The sequence below is a fragment of the Malaya genurostris genome, chromosome 2 (genome assembly GCF_030247185.1).
Source record: "Malaya genurostris strain Urasoe2022 chromosome 2, Malgen_1.1, whole genome shotgun sequence".
NCBI lineage: Eukaryota > Metazoa > Arthropoda > Insecta > Diptera > Culicidae > Malaya > Malaya genurostris.
The window spans coordinates 33,812,090-33,836,121 of NC_080571.1; the positions used below are offsets into that span (position 1 = coordinate 33,812,090).

The 24,032-nt window shown below is 39.5% G+C and overlaps 1 protein-coding gene across 5 annotated transcripts; it reads left to right on the top strand.

Moving 5' to 3' along the window:
- Positions 1-3,107: 3,107 nt before the first annotated feature.
- LOC131427628 (putative mediator of RNA polymerase II transcription subunit 26) lies at positions 3,108-21,582 on the top strand. Of its 5 annotated transcripts, none has more exons than XM_058591001.1 (9): positions 3,108-3,545; positions 5,310-5,593; positions 5,748-6,002; positions 6,322-6,922; positions 7,326-7,805; positions 7,974-9,176; positions 19,303-19,511; positions 19,721-20,137; positions 20,276-21,582. In XM_058591001.1, the coding sequence occupies exons 2-9, from the start codon at positions 5,501-5,503 to the stop codon at positions 20,387-20,389; spliced, it is 3,372 nt and encodes a 1,123-aa protein (XP_058446984.1). In that variant the 5' UTR covers positions 3,108-3,545; positions 5,310-5,500; the 3' UTR covers positions 20,390-21,582. The 5 variants fall into 5 exon arrangements, with proteins under 5 accessions (XP_058446984.1, XP_058446985.1, XP_058446983.1 ...); XM_058591000.1 differs by lacking the exon at positions 3,108-3,545 and adding an exon at positions 3,679-3,829; XM_058591002.1 differs by lacking the exon at positions 5,310-5,593.
- The last annotated feature ends 2,450 nt before the right edge of the window (positions 21,583-24,032 follow it).

Genomic DNA, 24,032 nt, shown 5'->3' on the forward strand with positions numbered 1-24,032 from the left:
ATATTCTTCTGGCATTTTGAGTCCTTTCAGTTGAATCTAAGATGGTGAGAATCGGTTCAGCCATCTCCGAGAAAAGTGGGTGACATTATTTTCACTTTTTTGGTGCATATCACCCTGCAATTCCGGAACCGGAAGTCGTATCAAAATAAAATTCAGGAACTTTGTATTGGATTGTAAGACCTTTCATTTGAATCCAAGTTTGTGAAAATCAATTTAGTCATCTCTGAGGAAATTGTATGGCAAGTTCCGGAAATAGTTATCAAAAACTTAAACACGGATCTCTTTTTATTTTATGAAAGACAGCTGGGTAGATTTTCACAAATTAAGGTTGAAATGAAAGGTTTTATGCTCTCATCGACTGTTAATGGCTTTTGTTTTCCAAAAAGCAGGGTGAAGCGTTATAAAAATTTAAAACTTTATGTAGAAAATGAAGAATTCCTGTAAACTTGACTCGAAACTTCTTATAAATGGGACAGATTATGCTGGTTTATGCTCGAACAAGCTCATTCAAGAACAAAATAAAAGCTTTTTGATTCCCTTAGCAATATAGTATATTTATAAAAACAGCGAGTTATATGAGAAAGGTATCATTACACCACTAGGTGTATTAAAATAGGATTTTATGTGAAAGATGAATCTCACTCGATTAGATCCAATGCTAGTGATGAGAATTATGCATCAAGCGGAGAGAGTGAAAACACGTAATACAGTACGATTATTAAAGTGATTCGTCAGTGACTTATGTGACATAGGCACTATGAAGGTGTTTTATGATAAAACAAAACATGGAAGAAAACGGTATATACTTCTACGTAAAGATTTCAAGGGATCCTATAGAAGTGCCTCTTTGTTTATTTTCTCTTTTTATCGTGCTCGTGGTATTATGCAAATGTTTCTATTACTGACGGCCAAATTTTTAAGGCGGTTTAGTTTCATTCCACTAACTGCTCGAAAACCAAATATTTTACGTTGTTTTGACTCAAATCGAACAATCGGGAAGATGTTATAGAACGTTTCGAAGTTCATACAAAAATTGGGAAGTACCTTTTCTTCTACCTGTTGTTAATTATGCATTAGACACGAAGTTTTTGAATTACACTCAGGCGAAATGAGTACACGGAAAAGCCAGTGATTGCATAACATTTAAAATATTAGTTGTTTTTTTAGTTTGATTGGTTAAAATTTGGTAAAACTAATCGATTGTTGTTTTATCTAAACTGTCATTTTTTATTTAATGTGCTGGCAGTTTAGCAATGACAACCAGTAAAGGCAAGCACCACAAACGAGTGATAAAACGTTACGATTGAGCAATGGCATGCACCTTAATCGGAAAATTAAACGTTTCAATGAGGTGTCACTTGTGCAACTGAGCAATGACGCAATCCCAGCAAAGTTACCTGTAGTTTCAGTTGTTATACCAATTATTCAGTTAATGGGACTTAAGACACCTATTGCAATACATATTTTTAAATGCTAGTCTTTTCGGGGGCAGCTAATCGTTCACCGTTTGAACAACGAAATTTTGCCTAAGTGGCTGCTTATAGCTTTATCACTAAACTCACAGATGATATAGAAATACAACAAAAGATTTAAATTCCCAAGAGAGAATTCACTAGCGAAATGTTTTCAAGCCATTAAGAAATTTTTCCTCCACTTGCAGAATGGCTTGCTGGAAGAGCTTTTTTGATTCCGTTTTTCAAGAATGTTGCTGATAAGCCTAATGTTACAGATGCACTTTCAAGAAAATTCAAATAGTACCATTTCACTTTAGGAGCAAATTTTTAAGCGTTTAGCGTTTTTAATAACATTGACATGCACATTCCGAAAATACATTATCCGTTAATGAAACTAAAACATTTATACTATAACTTGTTTTACAATTAACTCTTATATTCTTCTGCATACTTTCACTTACGTGGAACGGCCACTATGTAGCTACCATAAATGACGTTCATTTTCCATTGAAAATTTTCAATATAATAAGTTTCTGGTGAAATGAGAGGATTTTTGTTCTGCGTTGTGCCGTCTTCGTTCTCCACTAAGTGACAGCATTTAAATACAGCAATTTCGTTTACCTGAATGTTTGTGACAAAATCAAAAGATATGTTACTTAAATCAACAACATTTTAGTTGAAACAACCAGGGCGTTAAACAACAATTGCAATATTGTAATTTTGTGATTTGCGGATTCTCCGTGTAGTGAAGAACATAAGGCAAATCTTGTGATGCATAAAAAATCACTGAAATCACAATTTCAAAAACTGAAATGAAAAATATATCTCTGTCATAATGATTTATGACTGCAAGCAATATACATCTCATTTATCACTGTTATAGTTTTCATACGAACAACTTATGAATTGCACAGTATATGAGAGAAGTTATGTTTGTAATAGAAATTTCGCACAATGTCCCTAAAATGTTATTGCTTTTTATTGGAATTCCAATTCCGTGACTTCATATGGCGATTTTGAAATTCGCCTGCGATGTTCTTGTGCCTAAAAACCATACGATATCATTATGCAATTCCATATATTTTTTGCCTGAGTGTAAGAGAGAGAAAGACACATGTTCAGCACTGTTTTACATATATAATTAATTCCAATAATATCACTATCTATTTCGAGTAAGTCATGTACTGATCATAAACCTGATCCAGTTTTCTGATTTGTTCGAAGGCCGAGTTTATATTAGAAGAAAAAAGCTGTTCCCTGCCTCCAAATTATGGTTGCGTATATTATCAGAGGGTGTTGAGTTCGTACATTTCATTCTCTTTCTCTTTTCATCCGGTACAGAAAGAGCTCCTGCTACAAAACCTCCGACTGAGTAACCTACTTTTGAAAGAGTTTTTAATAGAGTTAGGTTGACGATAAGTTTTAGTCGGAAAAATAAAAAAATAAACGATTTGGTCAGATTTATTACAATTTTTTTAGAACCAGTAATCTGGAATAAGTTTTTACTTTTCATATTATTATTATTTAAAATTTTCAGTCAAATAGTTGGCCAACCTTATTAGTGCTCGTATCGGTGTGTGTGTGAAAGGCGGAGGAGCTTATGCGCTCTCCCGAACAAACGTCTACCTTCGCTGGGCCGAGCGTCTGTGTAAAGCACGCCTCAGTGTAAAAGAGTCGTTCGTCGGTTTGTCCGAGTTATTAATGGCAATAACAATTGTCAACGTTTATTGACGTATTTAGAAGTATTGTAAACTGATATCGAAAATAACAAACAGCTCATGTGGTTATTCAGTTCGGAGTATGAGAATCGATTTTAAAGTTAATTTCAACTTTTTATTTTGCTTCAACTGGATAATCTTGGTCAAGTAAAATTTGTGGCCACATACACAAGTGAAACTTTTATGCTGGTATGCTGGAGGAAGTTCACAGCATCGAGGTTACAGTGTGGTGAATGTACAGTTCAGACACGTAGAAGATAGTACCAATTACTTTTCATGAAATGTGACTGCACGATTGTTGGAGAAGTTTAGTGATACGAAAATGCAATCCGTGGTACAGGAACCAGTCAGTGAGGCACCTGTGCTGCCGAAGGTATGTGTTGCTCTGACAGTAGATTTATGCTCAAATATCGGTATCGATGTCCACACCAGCAAGCAGTGAACGAAAAGTGCTTTGGTGGGTGTTTCGTATTTACCCTCCTCTGGGCGGGGGCTTTCTGGGTGGTTCTCTCTCTCTCGCTGTACCAATGCCAGCCAGCTTATGTGCCAGTGTCTCGCTCTAATTTGAAAGTGAACGAACCGCGCGACGTTTGCAAAATTGGGTGCAAAATACGCCCGTCCAGTGCTCGAAGCGACCCTAGAGTCGGCCTCCAAATGGTGATTTTACTGTTCTAAGTGCTAATTTTGTAGTAGGCTGGCGAAATGGTGTTTGATATCGCGAAAAAATGATACTTTCGTAGACTTGCTTTACACTGCCACACGGGCGCCATGTTGGATTACGTTTCGTGGAATGAAATTCTTTCAACAGTTTTCAGACAATCAATTGCGATTTATTCCCGAAACTAGGTTGAAAAGTTGAACTTTCGAACAAATTTATTAGTGATTATAGATGGAAGAAATCAGATTCCGAATTTTAAAGTTTTGGAAAAAATAGTGTGTGTTCAACATTGTACATGACTTTGTTCTTTTCGAGTTACTCTACTAAAATGAGACGATAACGATACTTGTCCCCGCCTTCTGCTTTACGAACCGTAATTACTTTTTTACAGGGTGGTGCCACGGTTTCGACGGACAGTGCTCTCACAATCGGTTCTCTCCTTTATCATCAGAGAACTTTCCTCCTTCTCTTCGAACAAGCTATCCTTTTCCCTCGAGACTGCCCACACGCACACTACTACCGTTGTTTCAGCTTCGGCAAACATCGGTTTGTTTTGGTTTGAATGTTCTGAATTCTGCCGCCGTTCTCAACTTTCGTATTATGGCTGCGAGAGAGGAAGAAAATGTTTCACGTTTTGACACACGCACTTTTTATCACCACCCACTTGACGGCAGAAGGATAAGGCTTTCGCTTGGTTCTCCCCCTCTTTCTCTTTTGTTCGCTTATCGAAGCATAAGTTTTAGGGTGGAACTAATGGGAAAACTTTCCCACTCCAGGACAGGATCACGTGTATGTTGCTTGATCCGCGTGTTGCGCTCCGATTTTTAAGTTCCTGCTGCCTCGCTTAGACCATTATTCTAATTAATGTAAACAAAGGAGCTTATGTCGTTTTCGTTTTTAAATTGCACTACACAGGTGTAGCGAAAGCTGCACTGAAACCGTTCGTTTTTACCAATTGCACTACACCAGTGCTACACTTTTTCTGCACCGATACCACTGGTGTAGCACTCATCAAAAGTTTGGTGTAGCTCTGTGCAATGGAATCGTTTATTGTAGTCAATGGTTACTGTTTATGTTTTCATCATTTTTGTTCGTTTATTCATGCCATGGTGTAGCACTCCACCGGTGTAGTGCAGTTTAAAAACGAAAACGACATTAGTGTTGGTAATTTGCGCTGACACTCTCAGATGTTAATTATTGCCTGGCCGCAATAGTGTTTGTGAGAGAGAATTCTGAGTGCAATTCTGTCTATGACAGCTTGCATGTGTCGTGGGGGAGAAAATTGGTTTCGTTCCGTTTGATGACAATTATTATTTTATTAATTTTGATAATTGAATTTCTAGTTACATTTTCTTTATGAGATATAAACTTACAGAAAACGATTATCGAGCGCTCTATAACTTATACGATTCGATTGAAAAAGAAGGATTAAACTTCTATTGCTTACTAGTCTAATTTAGCTTCTTTGTAAATTTCTAGTGAACCATCAAATTCCACCGTCATCCACCAGAAACGCAACAAAACAGAACATTACAGAACGAAGAGACTGCTCGGTACAACGAATTCGAAGTTCGTTCATATCTTGAATAAAAAAAATCAAAATGTTGAATACCTAGATTTGAACAGTCGGCGTAGTTAAACTAAGTAGAATTATTGAGCTCACACAACAAATGGACTCGTCTCAGGGCAATTTAGCGCCCGGACAAGAGATACGAGTCGTCAGCGCATCGGTAGTGGCGCAACTGCAGGCCCAAGGATTACAGGTCCGTTTAGGATGATTTTTTTTTATTTTCTTGATTCCACTGATTATAACTCGATTCGAATAGTGTTTCTGTTATTTATGATTGTCTTTTTTTCACGTTTACCTAACTTGGAAGTTTTTGTTTTCATTAAATATTAATTCTTCATTATTTTAAGGGCAATGAGCTTAATGCAGCAATCATGGCTGCATCGCAGCCTCAAAATGCGAATCAACAGGCGGTACAGCAACAACAGATTCAGCAGCATCAGCAACAACAACAACAACAGCAGCAGCAACAGCAACAACAGCAGCAGCAGCAGCAACAACAGCAGCAGCAACAACAACAGCAGCAGCAACAACAGCAGCAACAACAACAGCAGCAGCAGCAACAACAACAACAACAGCAGCAACAACAACAACAGGCACAAGCGGTATGTAATTACATTACAAGTGCTCTATCAGTTGAAGACAAACACGAGAATAGGTCCTAAGTGCAAATGACAGTTTCTCTTTGTTTACTTTCTTTTTCGAGTATTGCGGTCCAATCAGTAATCTTTCCATCTAACACATCACATAGTATAATAGCAAAAACCATCAACTTTCGATATGAACTATAGAATTAGTTGGAAATTACTGGAATTTGCCATAACAATTTAGAGAGAAAGTAAACCAAGAGAAAGTGTCATTTGGATTTGGGACCTTTTCTAATGTTCATCGAGATTCAATAACAAATGTTTATTACCACAATAGGTTCAACAACAGCAACAACAACAGCAACAACAGCAGCAACAACAACAGCAGCAACCGCAGCAGCTTCATCAGCAGCAACCCCAACAGCAAGTTCATCTGCAACAGTTCACTCAAGTTCCTCAGCAGCAGCCGCAGGTGATTACGCTTCAGCAGCTGCAGAACTTCCTGCCTCAGCACCAGTTGAACACGCTCACCACGGCCGATGGCACGCCGGTGCAAGTGGCCACTTCATCGGCCGCAACCACCCCGGTGGGAACTCCGGTGAAGACTTTTGTCACCTCGCCGCCTCAGATACAACAACCGCAGATTTTGAATCTACAAGGCTTGCCACAGCAGTTCCTGCAGGGTAGTCAAATCATTCAAAATCCGAACGGACTGTTTCAGATGATTCAACCAGTGCAGACGATTAACGTTGACGGCCAGGAAACTCTGTTTGTACCGGGAGGACTCCAAGCCGGTCAATTGGCGGGGGCACAGGCCGTTCAAATTAACGGTCAGCAGGCATTTATCACTCCCTCAGGACAATTGATACGAGCCCCCAATGGGGTCGTTCCGACCAATTTCCTGCCGAACGTGGCACAGGCCGTGCAGCTACCGAACGGTGAGTCAATACATTTTTGTTACAAGGTCGAGAGGTGTGGTGCAATATTGGTGTGTTTGTTGTTTCTCATTGTATTAGTTGTAAAGCTTTGCTCATCTAATGGTCATCATTTATACGGTAGACCTTTCCAATGCATGTACCTATGCAACATCCCACACAATTGTCACATTTCATTTGACATTCATCGTCACAATTGGTAATAGTAGTTCCGGTATCAAGGCTCGTATCAAGGTCCGTTTACGATTCATTTCATGGTGCGACCTACCAAAGTTGTAAATAGATGATCGTAGAATTATATTCCAGTTGTCACCAAGGTTTTAATCGCGTTTCGACCGAACAATCCATTATCACACGCACGTAACCGTATCATACATTCGCTTGAATTCTCTGTACTTTCATGCAGCTGGTCAGGCTACGCTTACTATCCCGGGCACTAATATAACAATCCCCTTGGGTACAACTAGCACGGCAAATGTTCTAGCTCAACAACAACAACAACAACAACAGCAGCAGCAACAACAGCAGCAACAGCAGCAGCAACAGCAACAACAGCAACAACAGCAGCAACAAGCCGCTGTTGTAGCTGCTGCGAATGCAGCTGTTGCAAACCAGCAGCAGCATACTCAATCGCAAGCGCAACAACAAACGCAACAGCAGCAACAGGTTCAAGCCCAACATCAACAGGCTCAAGCCCAACAGCAGCAGCAACAACAAACGCAACAAGTTCACATTCAACCTCAACAACAAACTGCTGCGCCGCAGATTCAACAGATTCATCCGGCTACTATCACAATTCCTGGTACCAATATTCAAGTACCCACATCAGCCGTAACAGCTCAGAACATTTTGCCAAATAATATTACCACCATAAAACTGGAAGGAGGTAAATTAAGCTCATCACATTGAAAAGTTTAAGCTTACAAGATCCGCATTCGTTGAAATACAATTTGCATGCATTACTTGTGTTCCCTTTTGTTTTGAAATCGGTGATGGGAATCCGAAATTTCGATACCAGATCACTAATCGGATCATTGTGCATGTGTTATTCTAGGTCAAAACGTTCAGGTGCGACCGGCCGGTGCTATGCCACAGGTGGTGCAATTCCCGATGCAGCAAACAATCCCGGTACAGGTGCCGATATCGACCGGAAACGGGCAAACCGTATATCAAACCGTCCACGTGCCAATTCAAGCATTCGGTTCGGCACTCGTCCAACCGCAAATGCAAGTGATACCGCAGATTCCCCAGGTAGCGAACATCATAACACCGAACGGACAAATTCAGCAGGTTCAGCTAACGTCGCTGAATCATCTAGCCGGATTGCAGGCAGCTTCCGCACCGCAGAATATCATTCTGCAACAGCCGCAAAACATGGCACAGGCTTCGGCGTCCACCGGGGCAAACCCGTTGATGTCTGCCATTCCCACGGGGACGGTTCAGACCGGAGTTGCCAACGCGCAAGATAGCAGTCAGCAACAGCAACAGCAGCCTCAACCGCAACCTCAACCGATCACAATAGCTGGTCCGCATGTCGGCCAGCAGATTACGGTGATACCGTCCAATAGTCTCCCGCAACTCCGCCAAAATGCAGCCAACATTATTCAAATGCCGAATATACCCGGGCTGCAAGCAATCCCGGTCCAAAACATACCAGGAATTGGAAACGTTCAGGTGATCCCGACAAATTTCATGCAACCGGTTCAACCGCAAACAGCGGCGTCGCAGCCTCAGTTGAACCCGGTCAATCAAGTAGGGCAAGCTATATCCCTTCAGCAGGCAGCGGCGCATCAATTATCAAGTATAAAGCAGGATCCAAACGACCCCGGTAAGTGGTATATCAAGCAGGAAGCTATCCCCATTCAACCACAACCGGTCAGCGTTTCCTGTAATACCAGTACCAGTGGCAGTGGTACCAGTGTATCGTTCCCGGCAATGCAAACGACTTCCGCGGGGAACAGTAATATTCTACCGACGCCCACCCCACAGCCGATCGTCAGCGGAAACCATCAGATCAAGGGTGAGATACTCAGTCCGGCTACGCAGACTTCGGTCAATGTGAACATCAGTGTTGGCGAGGGCAACGAGCAGGTACAGAAACCTCGCGTCCGACGAGTTGCCTGTACTTGTCCGAACTGTGAGACCAAGGGCGAGGGACCACCGGATCGGAAGAAACAGCACATTTGTCACGTGAGCGGTTGCAACAAAGTATACGGAAAAACGTCCCACTTGAGAGCGCACCTGCGGTGGCACACGGGTGAGTTGATTAGTTTAATTTACTATTCTAAAGCTGACAATCATGGATTGATATTCCGACACTGGGCGAAGTCAGGTAACAGCAAGGCTGATTCGTCCATTATAGCAAGTATGATAGTAAATTCTAAGGTCGTATAATTGGAAACTCTTTAAAGGGACATATTAACAAATCAGTTTTTACAGTTAGAGGCTGACTAAACAGTAAATTGGTACGTACAAAAATGCCAGCAATTCGTGTTGTAATAAGTGTAAATAGTCCTGTAATGGTTTCTTTCAAACTTCAAAGCTACAGCATTAGATGGGTTAATTTATCCAGTTTGAACTAGAGATGGGCAAAACAGTTGATTTCAAAGAACCGTTCAGTGATGCAGAGTTCTACTAAAAGAACTAGTTCTCGAGAGCCGTTCGTTCGTTCTTTTCATAGTTAGTTTGCTTGTTGAATGACTAATCGGGATCCCAATTAGAACTGAGGTTTCGTAGTTTTCTTTATTACACCCAAGTAGCAATCCGCAACTAGTTCTGATACGACAAAGTCCAAACTATGTTGCAACAAGAGCACGAATATGTTTTTATGTTATACTGGTTAAAACATGGTGACAGCAATGTTTCATCATAACATAACTAGTTACGAAATATTTATTTAGGTTTCCAATAATAACATCTTTGTGTCATATTAAATTAAATATAATTTACAAGCTATCGTTACTTAATCCAAACATATCTTTAATCACAACAATGCTTCTAGCTACTAGTTGAAAATAAGTTTATTTGACTTCAATAGTAGCAACCCGTAACTAGTTTTGATACCACTTAACCCAACTGTGTTGCAACAAGAGCACGAACATGTTTTTTATGTTATACTGGTTAAAACAAGGTGACAGCAGTGTTTCTTTATAACGTAAACATTGAACTAACTATCATTTGTAAGTTATCGTTACTTGATTCTAACATATCTTTAATCACAGCTATGCTTTTAGCTACTAGTTGAAAAAAGGTTCATTTTCCGTTGCGAAATCATTATAAATACGTAAGCGTATATGTAAATCGTTACTGTGAATTGATGTAGTAATAACTTAGATATTATAAGATTATAACATATAATTTCATCATTGATTCAGATAGTTATCGGTAGGTTTTCCCAACGTTATGATAACGAAAATGCAAACAAAACAACTTTTGTTGGCTCGAATATGGCGAACACAATATGGAGTCTCAAGAAGTGTATGAAACATAAATAAAACCAGGATAATACTTGTTTCAAAACTACTTTTTGTCGAAAATAGTGAAAGGCAGAATAGTCATTTTTGTTCTATGCACTGTCATAAACACGAAGAAAATAATATAGGGATTGAACATCGATTGTGATAATATTATAATTCTTATGATATATGATTTAAAAATGATGAGAAATCACTCTACTTGGAATAATTTTGAGCATTCTGAACATAGTGTTATTTTCCTGTTTTTTTGTTATATCTTTATAAACAGATTGATTGAAGGCGCATAAAAAACAATTAAGTAAAATTTAATTCTGCTCGACAGTTTGAAAATCGTTGTGAAATTTGTACCTTGTATCAAGTTTGTGATTTAAAGTACTCTTCTGTTTTTTATTGATGATAGAAAAGTGTTCTGTATTCATTCAATGTTTATAATGTCGATGGTGACTAAGTTTCAACTAGTTTAATTGAAAACAAGTTATTTTCAAGTTATGAAAAAATAAGTTCTTTCAGTATGACATTACAACGTAACGACAACTTATTTTTAGCCGACCTAACAACTAGTAGAAACTGCGCTTTTTGAGTCATGCAAGTGGTTAGATATTAGTAACAATCACTCAAATATCTGGTTGCAAACTAGTCACAAACAAGCTAGCGTAACAAAAATTGTTACTTGGGCACTGTTTTGTACCGTTCTCGAAAAAGATTGAGCGAGCAAAACAAAAAAAGTACGGGTGTGTAATGTCCGAGACATAACTGGATGTCGTGAATACGAATAAAACTGACACGATTTCTTTACACTTTCGAATTCGAATTGATAGTTGATCGATTGCGTAAATTGCGAAACGTTCCCCCTTTTCACTACAAAAATTTTCAACGATTTTTGACGTCGATTTGAGATCGGATTTCCATATTTCATTGAAAGATGCTGTACAGGATTCATTTCTGCCTTTTAGAAGGACCAAATTGTGGAATTCTCTACGATATTTAGCACAGTTCGGAACATTTATCTCGAACGATTTTCGCACAGCGAAAAGTGCACGACGCAAATCAAATTATTTTGGATTATCACTAAACTGATGATTTCTACCTTCGATTTGCAAAGAAGTAATCTTAATAGTTCTTTAGATAACATTTAGAGCCATTGGAACGGCTGATTTTTTATAATGTTGTCCACTTTTCGTTTCTTGTTTTCTTTCTCTTCAATGCAAAAACCATCAGCACGTTCAGTTGAAGATATGTGCCTGACTACCTCAAAATCGCCGTCCTTGCGCGAAAAACCCAAGCAAAAGTAAAGTTTTCCGCGTTGTTTTAAAATTTTCAGAAAACTTAATTTTTGAGTTGTTTGTGGTTATTTGACACTGTTCAAAATATTCTCCTAAATTCCAGATCATATTTTTGATGAAATGGTGAAAGAATTATGCTGCTGCCATTAATACAAGTCGAGATATTCACGATTAAGTTCTGCCCATTCTTCCATATGGCTAATTTTGAAAAGGCGCCCCATAGTAAAGTAAGTCGTATTCACGACAAAAGAACCTATTCGAAGAATTCTGGAATTAGGAACTGGATCTGAGGTCAAGAACTAAATTCAGAACTTAGAACAGACTCAGAATTCAGTTAGAATTTAGTTCTAGAACTACAATTTCGAAACTGAAATCAGTTCCGGAATCTTTTTTCAAAATCCAGTTCAGCACACAGGCTCTGAATTCTAAACCTATATTCCGGAACTAAGCTCTGCAACTTGAAGACGATTTTTCGCCACGATCAACAAAATGGGTTGTATAGAGTACAATAAAGCAAAATTTCGCATAATTCTTTGAGACTATTGTTATGGTTCTAACCGTATAGAAGAATTCTAGAATAAGGAACTGGACCTGAGTTCAAGAACTAAATTTAGAACAAAGAACAGACTCAAAGATCAGTTGCAATTCTAAAACTATAATTGCGAAACTGAAATCAGTTCCGGAATATAGTTCCAGAATCCAGTTTCAGCACGCAGGCTCTGAATTCTAAACCTATATTCCGGAACTAAAATCTGAAACTTGAAGACGACTTCTCGCTACGACCACCGAAAAGCAAATGAGAACTGCTCTCATTATTGACGATCGCTGCTCCCGACGATTGAAGTCCAAATGAATGCACGACCTTAGCGTTTGAGGTTTGGCACCACGCAAAAGGTCTGCTTTCATTGACGACTGCTCCACCTGACGATTGAAGAGTCCAAATGAGAGCACGACCTGAGCGTTTGAGGTTTGGCACCACGCAAAAGGTCTGCTCTCATTATTGACGATCGCTGCTCCCGACGATTGAAGTCCAAATGAATGCACGACCTAAGCGTTTGAGGCTTTATACCACGCAAAAGGTCTGCTTTCATTGCCGACTGCTCCACCTGACGACTGAAGTCCAAACGACAGTTGCGACCTAAGCGTTTGAGGTTTTTAACACGCAGAACGTGCACTCTCCGAAGCTGCTGGTCCCACGACGTCTGCTTGCATCCAAAGCACATGAAGAAATGATCGAATTTCGATCACGTTTCCCCTTTTATATGCAGTCAGTTGAAGATATGTGCCTGACTACCTCAAAATCGTCGTCCTTGCGCGAAAAAGCCAAGCAAAAGTGAAGAGTTTTCCGCGTTGTTTTCAAAGTTTGAGAAAACTTAATATTTGAGTTGTTTGTGGTTATCTCACACTGTTCAAAATATTATCCTAAATTCCTGATCATATTTTTGATGAAATGGTGAAAGAATAATGCTGTTGCCATTAATACAAGTCGAGATATTCACGATTAAGTTCTGCCCATTCTTCCATATGGCTAATTTTGAAAAGCCACCCCATACACGGAACGACCGAAATCAGCATTTTCGCGAAAAATTTAGTTGATTTGCTGATTTTAGTTAGTTATTTTTTGAGACAACTAAAAAAATCTTACTTTTGCTGATTTAGATTTTTTATTCTCATTTCCTTAATAATAATAAAATATTTGTTGAAATGACCACTTTTTTAGTTGAATTCACAAATTAAACGTGCTGTCATTTCTTAGCTAAGGCACATTTCATTTCCATTCAACTAATTTTTTAGTTGAATTAAAGAAATATAATGTTGTTTTCAACCAATATGAATGGTTGAATTGGCTTCTGCAATCTGCAGCTATATGGCGCCCTGTCACCGAAACGGTAACACCGTAATGACTACTAGCCACTAGATGGCACACTACTGCCGAAAAAATTTCAGACGCGGTTGTCTTTTCTATATTGGCAGGTATAAATACGATGTTGTATTGGAGAAAAAGACATAAACGAAACGTAAACATCGTTTTGAATTTTTTTTCTTCTTAATCACTGTTTTCTTCATTCTCACTGAAAACTTTGAGCACTCGGAAAACAAAAACCGAATACAAATAGTACACCGGACGGCGCAGCTCGGAAGGTTTGAAGATACAAAAAAACTTCATCACAATTAGAGTGAAACATTCGAAATTCACTTCACTGTTCCGCGTAAAAACATTATTACGCACAATCGCTTCAAGTGCGCACAAATTCTGAATAAATACGATTTCCACTAACAGTTTACGACATTTTTACATATCGGTTAAGAAATTTAAATAAAGATATATCGAACACATGCGAAAAACATCAAAACAATTTTCAAGCGGTATCAATAAGACTGTCCTTTTTAGTTTTTTAATGGATTGTTTTGCTTTGACACTTCTCATGAGTTTTTGGCTAATAAACTTGTTAATAATACCCATTTCAGTTTTGGTTTCTTTGTGCTGTCCTTCAGTAATGATGGTGATAGATAAATAGAAACAAATTTTCTGATTTTAATAACAAAATTAGTTGTCAATGAGAATTTCGTGTTGGATTGAAATATTGCTGGTTTGTGTCCAGGATATTCACCAACTAAACACATTCTCTAAAAATAATAGTTTTTTCAGCAAAGTAAATTCTCAATTTTAACTAATTTTATAGTTATTTTGGAAATTTTGTTGTTAAAATCAACTAATTCATAAACAGTAATACGAATTAGGCGCAGAGCTAATTTCGGTCGTTCCGTGTAGTAAAGTAAGTCGTCTTCACGACAAAAAGGTCCACGACATCGAACTGAAGAACTACCGTTCTCAAAAATTCATTCATTCTTTCAAAAGAACTAGAAGAGCTGTTTAACCTTTCTCTATACAAAGGTAATAGAATAGTTCGAGAAACCGATTTTTGATCGGAGCGTACCTAACAGCTATAGTCTTGGGGTGTCCTTTGCTGTATCAAACATACGTCTCCATATAATTCGGTCCATGGCTGCTCGTCGCCAGCTACTCAAGGCACGGATGCTTCGTAGATCGCCACCACTTGATCGTTGCGCTCCTCTTTTTCTTGTCCCAGTTGGATTAGATTCAAGAACCATTTTCACTGGGTTGTCATCCTAATGACATGCCCAGCCCATCGTAAACGACCAATTATAGCTGTTCGTACAATGGGTGGTTCTCCTAACAGTTTCGTGATTCATACACCGTCTCCACGTTCCATAGTCCGTTTGCACTCCTCCAAACACTAAGGGCACGTTGGTCCTCTGCCAACATAGTCCAGGTCTCGTGGCCATAAAGAACAACCGCTTTAATGAGCGTTTTGTAGGTGGTCAATTTCGTGTGGTGCTGTACTTTATTGGATCGAAGGGTTTTTCTGAGTCCAAAGTACGCACGATTTCCTACCAAAATTCGCCTCTTTCTCTGTTGGTGTCATTTTCAGCGGTCACCAGTGAGCTCAAATACACGAACTCGAATATTTATGGTAGTGTTTCAGTCCTATGTACAGTCCTATCTCCTCGCAGTTACGTGTCACAATATCAAAGTCTTCTGCGAAGCCGAAAAGCTGTACGGACTTTCGAAAGATCGTATCACTCGTGTCGATCCTCGCTCTTCGAGTCACATCTTCCAAAGCAATATTGAACAAGAGACAAGAGAATCCATCACCTTGCCGTTGCCCTCTCCGAGATTCGAAGGCACTCGAGAGCGTTTCAGATACTCGGACGTAGCACATCACTCTATCCATCGTTGCGTTGATCAATCGCGCCAGATTATCCAGAAAACTGTTTTCGTGCATTATCTGCCATAGCTGTTCTCGATCGATCGATGTCGTATGCCGGTTTGAAGTCAATGAATAGGTGATGCGCGGGTTCGTTGTATTCACGACACTTCTTATCGCGAATATTGGTGATAGACTTTTAGCTTTTGGTAATAGACGACGGCAAAGGATTTGGGAGAGTACTTTGTAGACGGCGTTCAGTAATGTGGATTCTCGGTAATGGAACCGGCAAGCTTATCACCCTTTTTGTAGTTGGGACATACAATACTCCCAACTAGAATCTAGAGTCTACTCCTCCCAAATCAGAATCTACTCCTCCCAAATCATTCGGTACTGCACTTTAGCCAGTGGCTATTCTCCTTGTTTAAGCAATTCGTCTGACAATTGGTTGTTATCCGCGGCTTCGTTGTTCCTCAGTTTGCCGATCTCCTCACTTATCTTTGACAGATCAGGTGCTGGGAATCTGTCGTCGGCTGAATCAATTTGGTTTTCCGTATGTTGCTCAGATGACCTCCAGGTGGCTTTTTGGATATCTTTGCAGGGGAAAAAAATGCTTCGGACTACCATTCCTCGGTAGGGTGCAAAGTTCACGCATCGTTGACCGTACTCATTTGTTGCCGCGTGCAGGCTCTCCAACCCGATCACCGGTCTGTACATTGCCTCCCTGCCTACTTGAGCGTTCATGTTTTCGATGACGAATTTCACATCCTGCCGTGGACAGTTGTCGTAAGCTCGCCCCAGCTTCTTTCTCGTCATCGGATCTCGTTTTATGTTGGCAAAGCACGTTGATGATACTGTAATTGAAGAAGCGACCCTTAATATTCAATACGCACATCCTGTCAATGATTAGCTGCCACCCAACACTGCAAATCCCGTTCCTAGAACGCTGGTTGTGCCACAACTCTGGTAGAAGGTAGCCACACGATGTCCGCTTTTCCACACCTTCTGTCTCGTCCAACAAAGTTCCTGCAGTGCTACGGCATCGAAGCCGCGAATTTGAAGCTCATTATACAGCATTCAGTCGTATCCTGGGAAGCTAAGCCACTTTCAGTTCCATGCGCCAAGCTTCCAATCGTAGTTCTTTGTTCGTCGCGTAAGTCTTTGCCGATTATTCCGAGTTTTATTTCTTTCTCAATTGTTTCTGTTATCCCTGTTTAGAGTCCCACGCTGACACAAGGACAATAAGCAGCCGTGCCTAACATGAAGAACAGACGCTATTTCGAGCCGCCCCTAACGTAGGGAAATGACGCTCGAATAGGTTCGGTCTCTGAAAAGAGGAAAGTCCCTCCCCCTCTTCCTTGTCAACATACAATCAAGGTTTCAGCGGGGTTGGTTGCCCAATCTTTCCTATGGTTACTCGTACCCCAGCCTGCACCGCGGATTCTTAATAAACACGGAAAATGAACTTTCCGCGCAAGGGATATACAATGTATAGCATTCTCGGAATCTTCGAGATGTTTATCCAAATGTAAACACAAATGCTCTACGTATTTTATGAGAACGAATTGTTCAAGAGAAACATCTTTTTGTCGTGAATACGGCTTACTTTACTATAGGGTGCCTTTTCAAAATTTACCCTCTGAGAGAGTGATAAGTTTTTGATCGTGAATATCTCTTGTTGTATCTAACGAATCAACATAATTTTTGCTACACGCCATCGGAAATATGATCACAATTTTATGATAAAATTATCAGTTGTGTGACATAATCTCAAATAATTCAAAATAAAACTTTTCTGAAATGTTTGGTATAAACGAGTATCAAAGGGGATAATCCATAAGGCGTGTTTGTCTTGCTCGTATTTTTAAAGCTCATAGCTCAGTGATCTGTGAAAGGATTTATATAATCTAACTACCAATAAAATCGAAATTTTCCAACTTAAACGTGTATAGCAAAAGCATTGAAGTATTTCAATTTTCACACTATTGAAAAATCTGTCTCATTTAATCCATGTCAACACCAGCCAATCAGAACGCGTTGTGAGGAAGAGAACAAAATATCTGCTGCTGTAAAACAAATCGATCGAGAAAAATGTTCCGAAAAGTGGTGAATATCGTAGTGAGTTCCTCAATTTGGTCCTTCTGAATGCTAGAAACGAATCCCTACAGCATATTGATAGTTTCTTTCAATAAATTATGCAAATCCGAAATGAAATAATCGACATTAGAATTCTGTATGCGGCTATTTTCATAGCCGTTAGGACCGCCCATTATTGAAAAAGCTACAAACGAAATCACGTAAAAAAAAGCTCCTAACAAAAATTGGATCAGTTTGGATTCTATCACCACTGCGAGCAGATGTATTTTGTGTCGTTTGCAAAGCTAGTTTCGCTTCCGACAAGAGCGATTACGTCACAGCCGCCAGTCATTTGCATTGATGAAGAAACAACGGTGGAGAGCATTACACAAAATCAGTCGTTCTAATGGCTCAAAAGTTTTCTAAAGAACTATTAGGATTTGTTGTTCGCAAATCGAAGGTAAATATCCTCAGTTTAGTGCAAGTCTAGAACAGCTTGGTTAGATTTGTGCACTTTTCGCTGTGTGAAATTCACAGTAATCGAAATCAAGTGAAGCCTTCTTTGTTTTTGCGAAAAATGTTCCAGAGTTTAATGTCGTAGAGAATTACGCAATTTAACCCTTCTGAATGCTAGAAACGAAATCCTATAGCATAATGATAGTTTCGTTCAATTAATTAGGCCTATTGTATCATTGATCAACCCAGCGAATTAATGTTTTCTTTATTGGAAGCTTATAATCGGTTGTAAACGCTACACCTACACCAACCATATCAGTATCGCACCCACGTACAACAGTTAAGCCTGGAATTAGATGACGGAAGTCAGCGGCATCCATCGGAATTCGTATTCACGACATCCAGTTATGTCTCTGACATTACCCTATAGGCCAAGACAAACTTAATGCTTCAGCACCACTGTCTATTGAAGCTAAACTAGTTCATGGAATTGATTTTATTTTAAGAAAACTGATTATTATTCAGTTTGTTGATGTTTATTGAATATTTATTTGTATTATTTAACAATTATACATCAATAAAATGAAATTATTATCAGTGGTATTATTAACAAAAATGATAATAACAGAGTTCCGTCCATTGAAAAGGATGGCTCATCAGGTGGTGCCAAAAATGGTTTTTGGGGTATATTCATTCAGTACTTTAGCCAGCTTGGAACCGGACCACTCCGAGTTTTCCAGATGTTTGTGCACAATATTTTTTCGTCTTAAGAGTTTTATGTCGTTTTCGGACGAGAAAACTAAAACTGACCCAGGGTAGTTCCACCAAACAAACACTTCCAACGAAACTGTGTTGGTTTCGCACTTAGCAACGGGGGCTTGAGCAAACCTGATATAAAAACCAGGTTCGAAACTGACTCGATTTTCAGTTCAACAACGTCAAAACTAGGTTCGAAACTGGCTTCAAACGAACGGTTTGACAGCAGTTAGAGTGGAAACTGGGTTCGGTTTGGCATCAAGCGAAAACGACATTATTTAACGTGATTTTTGAACACGTTCGACTACTTCGATCAAACTCCTGTTGTTTTCAAAAGAAGTGTAAACAAACAACTGTCACAGGTTTTCGATTCCCCACACTAGAGGCGTGCTAGCGACGCACGAGGGCGTATCAATTTACTTTTAGTCAGCCTCTAAAATCATAACTTGCTAGTATCAGCATCTTGCTCCTGCTGTTCCCGGTTTCTACCATATTTTATCGGGGAAACCAAATGTGACACCACTAACTGTTACAGCGTTCCTACGTTCGACCATAGTGCAATTTTCATTGACTTGAAGATCTATAATTTCATTTCGCCCCGTCAGGTGAACGACCGTTTGTGTGCTCGTGGATGTACTGCGGTAAACGTTTCACCCGGTCCGATGAGTTGCAGCGGCATCGGCGGACCCACACCGGCGAGAAACGGTTCGCTTGTCCCGAGTGTAACAAGAAGTTTATGCGCAGTGATCACCTGTCGAAGCACATCCGAACGCACAACAAGCTGAAGAAGGACCACGTGCGCTATCTACTGGAGGTAGGTTGAAGTGTTGTTGAGGCATGCGCAGAGTTTTGAGTTTCGATTTAGAGAGAGAGAAAGATGAGTGGCTAAATTTTAGCGTTGTAGTGTTGTAGTTATTTTATTATTTTTATTTTACTTTCTCTCTTTTATTTGTGCACGTCTGTATTTTGTCCTGTGTTATGAAATGACCTGCAATTGTACCTCATTTCCCGTACTAAAATCAGTTGGGCGACTCGAAATCGGGTGGGCTCAGCGATGAGGGCGACGAAGAGTTCTATATGGCCGATGAGGATCTTAAAGATGACGAAGACGATGACGACGATGAACCGGTTCTGATGGATAGTCAATCACCCATCAAACCGAAATTGGAGCCCGGTGTTACACCCACCGGTGGCACTACAACTGCTGTAACCGTGACGGGGCCACCACCCACTCCTACGGTGGGATTGATGATGGCCGGTGGCCATGCAGCTGGTGCCGTGCAACCAGTGGCCGTGACGAATGGCTCTAGTACCGGTATTGTCTGGATTGCGGCTGCACCCATGCTGGGTTTGCAGCATCCCACGGCAGTTAGTCAACCGACGCCTTCTAATCCGCTACCACCACCGCTCTACAGCATCAAACAGCTCAACAGTTCGCAGGTTGTTATTTAGATTTAGTATCCTTGATTTAGTGTATTGTTTAGTATTGCCGTAGATTTCAACCTAGTTTTTGTTTTCGGTCGTAATCAGGGAGAAGGCCCGCTAGTTTACTCTGTATTTCCTTCTCCATTTTTATAGGAAGTGGCCAATTCGGCAAATTCGGCCTCCTCGGATAGCAACGACAGTTCAGACGAGAAGATGATGATCACCCTCGGCAGTGAAGATCAGGATCAATCGATCGAGTCCAACTAGCATATCGAAACGCTGTCCATACATCAATTTGCATCTTTCGATAGCTGTAGATTACCGTTTGGGCAGTTTGAGGCACAGTTTTAAGTTTATTTTCGGATGAAATTTGGCAGGGTTTTAAGTACTTAGCTGAAATGTTTATTTGAAATATCTGTTCTATTGATCCGCGCTTCGGCTAAGTGCTCAAATGTTTCAAGCATTGCGAAATGCTAGATACATCATCAGACTGACCGGTTTATTTCGAATTACCTTCAGATAGTTTTGCTAACGACCGACTGTCGAAACCAAAAACATGTTTAAAAACTAATTTTGAATTTTTCACCGAGATCATCTCAAATAATTTATAATCTCAGCGCTTGAAAACACATGAACTCAATCAATCAACGCGGAGAATAAATGCGTTGAAATAAATAGAACTGCGTTTTCGTTGAACTGCTATCATCTCAATGCTTTCCTTTCGGCCAAAGGGAAAACTTTCAAATTCCGTTACCCAAAGTCTCGGAGCTTGAAATTTTCCCCATTGGTCGTGTTTGTGAATACGAAAAATGAGGAAAACTCAGTCGATTTTAGATATTAGACACCAACCTCCGTTTTACCGACTGCTAGTACTAAATAGTATCATCTTTTAACGAATAGTGAGGAGGCTCGAAACGTGGTTTCTGTTTTCTAACATTCTTCAGATCTAACTGAACAGTGGAGTGAATTGATTGAGCGAACCAGGCAAATAAATGTGGATGAATGTGACGATAGGATTAGGATTTTTAGTCTAAATGTTGGTTCTTTCCCTTGTAAAAATTAACCGATTTCCAAATCTAGCTCTTCTCGATGTTCGTATAAGCGTGTAGGCAGACTAATTAGGTATAAATTGGATATTTTTGGATTCAACTCATCCTAAATTTTTGTAGAATAATTATTTTAACACGCATATGTACGGATTTAACTTATTTAGCGAATAATTTATATTGTTGGTTTTACTCGTTTTTGCTTCACTTTGGAAACGAATCAAAAGAAACATTGGAAAACAGGAAATCTTATGTACCTTGACAGTGACTAAAAACAATTTTTTTATTATCACCATAAGAACGCTGTTGGTGTAATGTTCTAAGTTGTATCATATTATATCGATTGTATTGCGTCTGTACTGTGGATAGATCGAAAACAATAACAATAAATTAAAAACAACATTTTAATATTTGGACCAGCAGTTCTTAATATCTTCGATGACATGAATCCGATTGCATGGAAACCCTACCCTCTAAACTTTGTTTGAATTCAAATGTTTTCGCAAAGTTGTTTTTATTTAACCTTCTTTCTTAGGGTAGATGCCCGCATCTTAGCTACCCATCAAATCCAGTGCAACACCTGCGCCATTTTTTCTTAAACACTTTCATCAACTCTTTCTTAAAATTCTTGTCGTGATTGAAGTGCTTTTCAATTTACCGAAACTTACTCTTCATTATCGCTCAGAATTTTTCTATTGGGCAAAGTTAAGGCGAATTTGGTGGTTATCGTTCTTCGATTCGTTGTTTACTTTTGAGTTATACCAAGTTTTGTGTCAAAATTTGCAGTTTTTGACAATATCTGTCACAATTGACCTAAAAAACCAAATAGATTCTAAAATTTAGAAACCTTGCTGTAATACTTCTCAAACAAGCCATAGTTTGTTGAAATCCGTTCATTTTTGAAGAAGATATTGACATTTTTGTGAAAATTACTTTTTTTCTATCCCAGTAAAAGAAGTTTTGAGCGTTTCATGATAACTGTGTAAAGCGCCTAAAAGGTAGTGTAAAGCATAATTTTTCATGACATTTTTTGAAGGAGATTGTAACCATCGGTTTATTTTGGGCTTTGCCACAAAACGTTATCAACGATATTAGCTCAGATCCTGTCCCCCTTCTTTTACAATCCCTGACTCCGATTATGGTCATTACGTCTATCAGAGTGAGTGATAGCCTTCCAAGTCCATGATCCGCTCTGAGACGGATGGGTCACTCACGATTAAGGGCATTGTCGATGTACTTGCTAGGTGTCACGCTGCTACGGTGTGAACATGTCGCGCAACATACCATCCATAGCTGTTGCAGCTAGGGGAAGGGCTACCAAACTTGATTAGTCAAACGTCAATTGGGTTGGTATCGATGAAGCTTCTGGGTTTTGTCGGTGTCAACCTTGATAAACTTTGCTTAAGTTGGAAGAGTGCTTTCTATTTCCGACTACCGAAGAAATCAGTAGTGCGCGCCGTTATCTCTAGATTTTTATGCCGGAGTCTAAGAAAATTGTGGAAATAGAACACGGTTAAAATTGTGTAAAAGTAAAACGGTGTTAGTACCTGTGATTATCAAAAGTACAGCACGACAGGAAAACACATTAAAATTAAAAGTAATTGTTAAAAAAAGCTTCGTCTGAAGCATTATTCCACAGATCGAAGGAAATTGTTCCAACAGTATCGAGTAGCCACCGTTTGACACCAGTGTGACGACTTCAACGTATAATTTTCGGCTCGGCTGCAGCAGATGAACGTTCATTATACGGAGCCGACAGTTCCGTTCGCCATTTTGAAGCACTTTAACCACCCTGGCAACCGAATTAGTAGCGGAGCATCTTCGCCATCCCGTATTCAACAGCGATCGATCGGAGAGCAGTCCTAGAAAGGAGCTTGATTGCTACGTATTGCTCAGGAGTATCCGGATACAGAAACCCCAACGAAAAGCGCAAGTAATAGACATAAGATATGGTGACGTCACTTTACATAAGTTATGCTAGTTGTTAGGCCTAGAATAAATAGTAAATGTTTGTTAAAATGAAAAGTTGTAGATGATAGACACTGTCAACATATTCATCCTTTCTTTCGGTTATTGATTCAGTTTACGGACTCGAAAGGAGTCGCCAGCCCTCGTCTTCGGTAGTAGATTTGGAAGGATTTTTCTATGTTTGTTTTTAAGAGTAGAAAAACTGAAATAGGTTGACCTTTGGTATGTTCCACCTTGGTTTTCAGCAGGGATGGATGATTCGTTTCCAATAGTTCCCGAACACAGTGAGTTCCGTGGTGAGTATCGGCCAAGTTCTGGACGGGTGTCTATGATAGCAAGCCTACAACATACCGTTCCACCCACTGAGTAAACTAGGGGGTAACAAGATGAAAATCAAAATAATTCATTTTTTTTAAGAACCGCTCAACCAATCCTCACAACTTAGGTTCAAATGAAAAATCATACAATTCCAAAGAACCCTGTCGAATTTTATCGGGATACATTTCCGGAATTACATGCTGATAAAGATAAAAAACTTAATTTCATTAATTTTTCTCTGAGATGGCTTAACTGATTTCTACAAACTTAGACTCATATGAGCAGTGAATTTCATTTGGTTCCGACTTCTGGTTCCGGAACTACAGGATGATATAAATGTGAATTTAAAATAATGTCACTCATTTTGCTCGTAGATGGCTGAACCGATTTCGTCCATCTAATATTAAAATGTAAGGTCCCATAAAACTGCTTGACTAAGGAGTGTATCGATAAGTAGTTAGCAACATTCAAACAGTTATTACTCTGAAATGACTTAATTTTTTGCAGCGTGTTTTGCGGTGACATGTTTGATTACATGTCAATAACAGCTGCGCAATCGATTGGTTTCGGTACGGTTT

Bases quoted from the DNA above. Each gene is read 5' to 3' on its own strand.
- LOC131427628 (XM_058591001.1), top strand. From the start codon at position 5,501: ATGGACTCGTCTCAGGGCAATTTAGCGCCCGGACAAGAGATACGAGTC. The intron at 9,177-19,302 runs GTGAGTTGATTA...TCGCCCCGTCAG, and splicing joins GCACCTGCGGTGGCACACGG to GTGAACGACCGTTTGTGTGC. The intron at 19,512-19,720 runs GTAGGTTGAAGT...TACTAAAATCAG, and splicing joins ACGTGCGCTATCTACTGGAG to TTGGGCGACTCGAAATCGGG.